This window comes from Octopus bimaculoides, chromosome 26 (genome assembly GCF_001194135.2).
Source record: "Octopus bimaculoides isolate UCB-OBI-ISO-001 chromosome 26, ASM119413v2, whole genome shotgun sequence".
Classification (NCBI taxonomy): Eukaryota; Metazoa; Mollusca; class Cephalopoda; order Octopoda; family Octopodidae; genus Octopus; species Octopus bimaculoides.
In genome coordinates, this window is record NC_069006.1 from 4,862,411 (window position 1) to 4,871,541 (window position 9,131).

The following is a 9,131-nucleotide window of genomic DNA, read 5'->3' on the forward strand; positions in this document are numbered from 1 at the left end:
CTGAGGAACATCATGTTTGAAGCTATTTTCTGTTGAGACCATGTAAAGTTTAGAAAAACAATAGGACTTTCAGAAAACATTTTTTCAGTAGATATTTAACACCAAAACTGCAGAAATCAGATATATCCACCAGAAATTTCATTACCCTTAACTACAGAAAGTAGTTTTATATGTCAATCTATTTTTTTGTCGAGGAACATCATGTTTGAAGCTATTTTCTGTCGAGACCTGTCAAGTTTATTAAAGCAATATGACTTGCAGAAAATATTTTTTCAGTAGATATTTAACACCATAACTGCAGAAATCCAGATATATCCACTCAAAATTTCATTGAAGAAGGTCATGTTTGGAACAATTTTCTATTGAAACATGTCAAGTTTATTGAAGCAATGTGATTTGCAGAAAATACCAATTCTATTTTTTTTAGTAGATATTTAATATCATTACTGGAGTAACCACGAAACTTAATTTTGCAATTAAAGGGTTAATAATATATAATTATAATGCACCCCCCACCACCAGCACCATTGCTGTCACCCCCGCCATCCACCACCAATGTACTGGTATTATGCCTTTACAATTCAACAAGTAAACAAAACTCAAGGTAATTAACATAATTAATCAACTGATAAAACATGAAAAAAGCAATTAAGACTCACCAGTAAAGATAAGGTTGTGTGTAAGGTGCACATAAGAATAGATCTTAGCGTGCTCAACGTCGGCTCTATCTTGATCAAAGACAGTTGTTTCTAGAGCTTTCTCTGCAGCCCTTAATGAAGAGTAAAAAGATAAAATAATTAAATGAACATCAACTAATGTATTTCATCATCATCATCATCATTTAACGTCAGTTTTCCATGCTGGCATGGATTGGATGATTTGATAGGAGCTAGCGAGCCAGAGAGCTGCATCAGGCTCCAATTGTCTGCTTTGGCATGGCTTCTGCAGTTGGATGCTCTTCCTATCCCAACTACTCTACAAAGTGTACTGGGCATTTTACATGTAGTATCAGTATGATTTTTTTTTTGTCATGTGACAACAGCATGGGTGTTTTTTTTTACATGGTACGAAAATCTAACAATTGTGCTTCTGTGTCTTTCGCAACAATGTTAATTAATGCTTTAATCTTGTAATGAAATGACAAGAAACAAAGATATTTACCTGGAAACAATTAAATCCACATTTTTATATTTACCTAATTAACACCGACCTCTCTGTGTGTATGTGTGTCATAAAAACACCCACAATAGCCCAAGTATGTCATAAACACTAACAGTAGTCTGTGTATGTCATAAACATCCACAATGACCCATGTGCATCATAAACACCAACAATGATCTGTGTTAAGTCATAGAAGCATCCACAATGACCCATGTATGTCATAAACATCAACAATGATCTGTGTAAGTCATAAAAACATCTACAACAACCCATGTGCATCATAAACACAACATCATGGAAGACAGGAAACAAACGACACTGCTTGTATGAAGGTGACACTCATTTACAACTGCAGCATCATGTTGAGACAAGGATGCATACACACATGTGTAAAGACCCCTTTGGTCATGAATGACCATGGGACTGCACCTAGGAAATTCCCCTCTGAGCCACAAGTCCAGGCAAAAGTTGTTTATGGAATACCAGCAGTCGTCCAGCCTCCCCTCTTCATGTCATTGATGTTATCCAAGGGAAAGGCAAAGGGGCCAATACAACTTGGCACCAGTGACGTCACAACTCATTTCTACAGCTGAGCGAACTGGAGCAACATGAAAATAAAGTGTCAGTCATAAAAACATCCACAATGATCAATGTATATCATAAACACCAACTATGATCTATGTCAGTCATAAAGGCATCCATAATGACTCGTGCATCATAAACACCAACCTGTGTCAGTCATAAAAACACCCACAATGACCCATGTATGTCATAAATTCCAACAGACCACTTCACTATAATAATACCTTATTCCTTTCTCCAGTTTGCCCTGCCTGTAGTAGTTAAGACTCATATAGTTGTATATCAGCAAACATTGATAATCACAGCCATAATTCTGAAGAATTCTCAAAGCGCTTTTGAAATGCCATTGTGCTTCTTTCACAGCCAAACTACCTGCAAAAGTAAAAAAAAAAAAATTTTCTTACAATAAATATCTCCATCAGAATCAAATATATTTGATATATAAGTGGCTTAACTTTCTTTCTGCCTGTCCTGTGTAGTATCTCATTTGATGATACACAGGAAACATTTCCCTGGTGTTCGTACATTATATAGAATACACATTCCCAATTGTCTTTCAATCACCAGAGTAACTTTGGGCTTACGAAAGGAAATCTTTTTATTCCTCAGAACATATGAAAGAAGAGGAAATTAAAAGTCTGGAAACAAACAGGGATGTTTAGGACAAATTTAAGAAAATGTGTTGGACAGGCAAAGGATTAAGATGGGAGAGAGATCTGGTTGGTATTTCTAGCATACAAAGGTTCCCTTTTGGCTCATACATAGACACAAGTTCCTTAACTGCTTGCCTGTTTTGTGTCTCCTGGTGCCCCATACCTCATATACGATTGCACATTCCTATTTTCGTTTTCAGTTCCTAAAGTAATTTGGGACTTAGGCAAAGAGTTAACGAGATCTGTGTCATAGAAGGAAGCCCAATCCTAAAATTTGCCTTTCACCGTTAACAGCATCCAGTCCACACTGTGAAGTGGTTGGCATTTGGAAGGGCATTCAGCTGTAAGTATCATGCTAAAACTAACCTCGCCTCTGCTAGTGCCACATAACAAGTACTGAGTCTACTCTGCGGAGTGGTAGGTGTCAGGAAGGGCATCCAGCCGTAAAATCCCCGCCAAAACAGACTCAGTAGCCTAAGGTAGATTTTCTACCTGGTTGGCCTCTGTCAACTGTCCTACCCATACATGCATGGAAGATGAATGTTAAACAATGATGATGATGATTGTTACTTAGCCCTAGGCCATCAAGCAAGACCTGTGATCAAAGGGAGTTCCAGCCATGACCAACATAAAAATTTTCAATAGAGTGTATATAGGACCACAAAAGGTGTTTTATTTTATAAAACAGAAGGGTAAAAGAAGAGAAAGGGAGAGATGTCTGCTATTTCTAGCAGATCAAGCAACTACATAGAGACTCCTCTAGTTGGTTTATAATGAAGTGTTTTGTTAAAGGATTTTGAATTAGAAAATAGGGCCTTGTGCCTGGAGTAGAAACGAATATATCATCCAATCTCTGCACAGAATCTTCAATTACAGACACTAATTTAAAAAAAAAAAAAGAAAGAATGTCTGATTAAATATACAAGATGGGAGACATTTTTAAGTGGTAAATGTAATAGGAGAACCAAACAAGACATGCACGATGCAACTGAATTTTAAATTCTGGAATTGCCTGGACACCTAGAGACCTTTCAAAAAGAGCTCCTTAATTTAAACTTTTAGCATTTAAACCAATCATATCCAGCCAAAATATTCTACCTGTCTTATGTTCAAACTGGCCATATCTAGCCCCTCAAACCTATCCTATAATGCCATTCTAAAAATAATCAATGATGACATCTTGAAATCTCAAAGCTGAGATAATACATGAGGAATTTAACACATTTTGAATAAATAAGGATTACATTAGACAGAGTAATTTGAATGCTAAAGGGTTAAGCCTGGGTGGAATTTAATCCCTAATTCTATGTTACAATTTCAAAGTTTCAAAATGATCTGAATCAAAACCTTACATCAAAATTTCAGGTTGATTTATATTCCAAACACCAGCTTAATAACAACAAAGTTATTTTATTAAATTATTCATCATATCATCATCGTTTAACGTCCGCTTCCCATGCTAGCATGGGTCAGATGATTTGACTGAGGACTGGTGAACCAGATGGCTCCACCAGGCTCCAATCTGATTTGGCAGAGTTTCTACAGCTGGATGCCCTTCCTAATGCCAACCACTCCGAGAGTGTAGTGGGTGCTTTTACGTGCCACCGGCATGAGGGCCAGTCACATGGTACTGGCAACGGCCACGCTCAAAATGGTGTATTCTACGTGCAACCTGCACAGGAGTCAGTCCAGCAGCACTGGCAATGATCTCGCTCGAATGTCTTTACACGTGCCACCAGCACAAGTGCCAGGAAGGCGACGCTGGGCACAGGTGCCATTATGAGTTCACTTTCGCTTGCCCCAACAGGTCTTCACAAGCCGAGTCTCGTTTCCAATGAAGGAGACGACGTTGGCATGGGTGCCAGTTGTTGAATTAAGTTCGATTTCGACTTCACTTGCCTCAACAGGTCTTCGCAAGCGGAGTTTAGTGTCCAATGAAGGAAAGGTATGCATAAGTTGGCTGGCTACACCCCTAGCAGAGGCTTTGGATTTAAGTCTCACTTGGCTTGCCGGGTCTTCTCACGCACAGCATATTTCCAAAGGTCTCGGTCAGAAGTCATCGCCTCGGTGAGAAATGAACAAACACAGTGCAAAAAAAAAGAAAAGAAAAAAGAAAAAGATAAAATCACTCTTTCTGATTCATATAAACTCATAAAACTGGTTTTCCAGTGTCTGTAGGGGTGTTCCCCCCACTCTGGACAAGATGCCAGTCCATTGCAGGAATCCCCATTTTTTTCAGTTGAGTGGACTGGAGGAGCTATGTGAAATGAAGTGTCCTGCACAAGAACATAACACATTGCTTGGTCCATCAACTGAAACCACAATCTTACAATCAGAAGTCTGACACACTAACCACTGAGTCACATGCCTCCACATAAAGGCAGGCTAATTCAACAGAGATATAGCAACACAAGAGTTAATGGAAGAATGTTCAATTTAGAAATTGAATGGAAAGTTTCCAGAATAAGCTTATCATGGGTTTAAAGATCATAAAAGTCTTTAGAAAACATATTCGTAATTGGTACGAAAGGAACTTGCACAACTTAAGTGAAGACATTAATGATAACTTATTGCACAAAAACATCAATAAGTTAAGAAATAAAAACTCAGCAAAATGCATCAGGCTATCAATACATAAGCAATCAATAATAAAAGATATAAAAATCCAAAACAAACCAAACTGTCTTGCTAAAACAATCACTTACATCACACTTAAAGACCACAAAAGCAAATTTGTCAAAACGCCTATATATATATATATATATATAGATAAGTAAATCTTACAGAAATGTAAAATAAATCTCAAGCATAATTAGGAAGGCAATAGCAGATGGAATAAACAAAGGAATCAGTTAATCCATACATATGGATGAGGGCAGCTGCATGAAGAAGTGCCGAGCTCTAATTGTGGAGGGAATCTGTGGAAGGGGTAGACCCAGGAAGGTGTGGGATGAAATGGTGAGGAAAGATCTTCAGACGATGGGTCTGAGGAAATGACAAGGGGACCAGGAGCTGTGGTGATTCCCTGTACTTGAGAAGATGCGTCAAACTAAGTGAAATTACTGTCATCCATACATACAAGCTTGTCCTTTACAGATGCAGGTGCCACATAAAATGCACCCATGCTGGTGCTGTGTAAATGCACCCAGCACACTCTGTAGAGTGGTTGGCATTAGGAAGGGCATCCAGCCATAGAAACTATGTCAAAACAGACAATTGGCACCTCGACAGCCCTTCAGCTGGTCAGCTCCTGTCAAACTGTCCAACCCATTCATTCCATCATCATCATCATTTAACATCCGGAAAACTGATATTAAATGATGATGATGATGGTGACAATGATGACAACAGCAAAAAGATTCTAGGATTAAAAAGAGTAGAGCAGGTTTGGTCGGCAATTTGGGAGGTTATCATGGGAAGTGTTGTTGAGTGGAAATCTGTGAGCTAATGAGATTGTTCCCACTTGAGATTACAGAAACCACACTGTATAGGGATGATGGTATGTAATCTCTGACATTCCCTAGAGTCTCCTTTCCACCCACTGACCCAGCAGAACATCTATGATGTGACAGCTGGAGGAGAGAGGGGGGGAAAGGGAGACTGAGAGTGAATGAGAGAGAAGAGGGAGTGAGTGAAGGAGAGAAGAGAGAGAGAGAGAAGTGTATCAGATGTCGACTGGTGCTCATTTTCAGCTAAGTAGACTGGAGCAACATGAACCGAAATACTTTGGCCAAGGACATGATGCATTCTCCAATTCAACAATTGAACCCACGGCCTTATTTATGATTGCGACTCCCAGCAACCTAACTACTGGGCCAAAGAGACGGATTGAAGGAACGACTTCCATATCTGTAAGGATTCGTGATACTTCGGAGTAACCCTAACTCTCTTTTACTTGTTTCAGTCATTTGACTGCGGCCATGCTGGAGCACCGCTTTTAGTCGAGCAAATCGACCCCAGGACTTATTCTTTGGAAGCCTAGTACTTATTCTATCGGCCTCTTTTTGCCGATTTTGCCCTAATTTTTTTTCCCCGCCTTTCTCTCACTTCTTCTTTCAATGTCGCTAACTCCATTTTCCCCTCATGTTGACTTGTAACAATACAGATTTCATCGGTGACTTCGCTAAACTTGTGTATGTTCCTGCTCTTATTGGCAGATAGGAATCTGTTTTCTAAGGAGTCTATGATCTGTAGGCTTATTATTATATTGAATTTGGCCCGTATTGTATCAGTTTTATAAGGATAAAAGACTAAACTTCACCTGGACAAAAAGAGATGTAGTCAGGATGTAAAGAACATTAAGTATTTTTGTTTGATGCCCCAATTCTGCCAGCTCCCTGGCTGTGTGGTAAGAAGCTTGCTTCCCAACCACTTGGTTCCAGGTTCAGTCTCACCGTGTGACACCTTGGGCAAGTGTCTTCTACTATAGCCTCGAGCTGACCAAAGCCTTGTGAGTGGATTTGGTAGATGGAAATTGAAAGAAGCCTGTCGTGTGTGTGTGTGTATATATGTATGTATGTATGTATGTATATTTATGTGTGTGTGTCTTTGTATCTGTGTCTGTCCCCCTACTGTCGCTTGACAACTGATGTCCGTGTGCTTATGTCCCCGAAATTTAGTGGTTCGGCAAAAAAGACCGATAGAATAGGTACTAGGCTTACAAAGAATAAGTCCTGGGGTTGATTTCTTCGACTAAAGATGGTGCTCCAGCATGGCCACAATCACGTGTAAAAGAGTAACAGAGAGAGACAAAGTATGGTTTAAAGCTTCATATGGTAGTGGGCTGAATCTGACTGGGTGGCACATGGAGTAAGTTCCTTCAACTACAGCTCTGGGCCAACCAAAGCCTTGTGAGTTGAAGGAAACTGAAAAAAAGCCAGTGTACTTTGACAGAAATATGGTAACAAAAGGGTTAAAGTGATCTAAATTGAAACCTTCCATCAAAATTTCATGTCAATTTATGTTCCAAACATCAACTTTGTTATTCTATATTTTTGAGACGATGAATTGTGTACCTTATTTACAATGGACAGATAGGTGTCCTGGTCTTGTTTGTTATTATCACAACGTTTCGGTTGATGTACTCTCTGGTCTTCATCAGGTGTTCTGGTGGAATTTCAACCCAACCCTTTATTTGACTTATGGGGTACACTGTTCCCATTCCTAAGGTACGTTGTTGATGTTATTTTTTCCTATTAATATTATTTTTGAAGTCCCTGGCTGGGATTGAATGGGAATGTAGCATAGTGGATAAGAGCACGGACTACTAACCCTCAGATTCTAAGTTCAATCCCAGTCAGGGACTTGAAAAATAACATCAGCAACATACCTTAAGAATGAGAATAGTGCACCCCATTGGTCAAATAAAGGGTTGGGTTCGAAATTCCACCAGAACACCTGATGAAGGCTGGAGAGTACATTAGCTGAAATGTTGTGATAAGATGAGGGCACCTATCTGTCCGTCCATTGTAATTAAAGTACCAACCTTGTTGTTTAACTAAATTCTTCATTATTTTCAAAATTAATTGAAATGAACGCAAGCAGGTTATTTCAACAAAAATCCTCACCATCATCATCATTTAGTGTCCATTTTCCATGCTGACATGATGTTAACAGAAAAGTTAAAACAAAATTTCATAACATGCAAATCGACAGAAGAAAGAAATCAAATTTCAAAAATACGGAAAGTCTTTTTTTACTTGTGTTCTGAAGAGATTGTCCATAGGAAACCATCAACAGCGCTTTCTGTTTCTCAGTGCCCAGTTTGTTGGAAGCATCAAGAATTGCCTTGAAGAATTCTGAGGCAGCCTCAGGGTAACACAGATTGATGATGCTACGAGCTTCCACAGCAACCTATATAGGAAAATAAAAGTAATAATGTAATAATAATCATCATCATCATTTAACGCCCGCTTTCCATGCTAGCATGGGTTGGACGATTTGACTGAGGACTAGTGAAACCAGATGGCTACACCAGGCTCCAATCTGATCTGGCAGAGTTTCTACAGCTGGATGCCCTTCCTAACGCTAACCACTCCGAGAGTGTAGTGGGTGTTTTTACGTGCCACCGGCACGAATGCCAGTCAGGCGGTACTGGCAACAGCCACGCTCAAAATGGTGTATTTTACGTGCAACCTGCACAGGAGCCAGTCCAGCGGCACTGGCAACGATCTCGCTCGAATGTCTTTACACATGCCAGGAAGGCGATGGTGCCATCACGATTTCGCTTTCGCTTGCCCCAACAGGTCTTCGCAAGCAGAGTTTCGTGTCCAATGAAGCAGACGATGTTGGCATGGGTGCCAGTTGTCGAGTTTAGTTTGATTTCGATTTCACTTGCCTCAACGGGTCTTTGAAAGCAGAGTTTAGTGTCCAATGAAGGAAGGTACGCATAAGTGGGCTGGCTACACCCCAGGCAGAGGCCTTGGATTTAGGTCTCACTTAATAATAATAATAAATGGTTTCAAATTTTGACTCAACGGTAGGATATTTTTGAGGGAGGGGACGAGTCGATTACATCAATCCCCAGTATTCAACTGGTACTTAATTTATCGACCCCCAAAAGGATGAAAGGCAAAGTTGACCTTGGTGGAATTTGAACTCAGAACATGAAGACAGATTAAATACTGTTAAGTATTTCACCCAACTTGCTAACGGTTCTGCCAGCTTATCACCTTTTTAATAATAATAATGATATTCTGCTGAGGAAATTCATTATAAATATTAACCTTATTCATT

The 9,131-nt window shown here is 39.6% G+C and overlaps 1 protein-coding gene across 1 annotated transcript in view; it reads right to left on the bottom strand.

Annotated features, from left to right (window-relative positions):
• LOC106874516 (uncharacterized) overlaps positions 1-9,131 on the bottom strand; it is a 120,878-nt gene that overhangs the window by 19,669 nt on the left and 92,078 nt on the right. The window contains exons 2-4 of the mRNA XM_052976891.1: positions 8,096-8,249; positions 1,968-2,115; positions 660-769 (exon numbers count right to left, since the gene is read on the bottom strand). Of these exons, the coding sequence (XP_052832851.1) occupies positions 660-769; positions 1,968-2,115; positions 8,096-8,249 (412 nt within the window). The remainder of the gene's footprint in view (positions 1-659; positions 770-1,967; positions 2,116-8,095; positions 8,250-9,131) is intronic.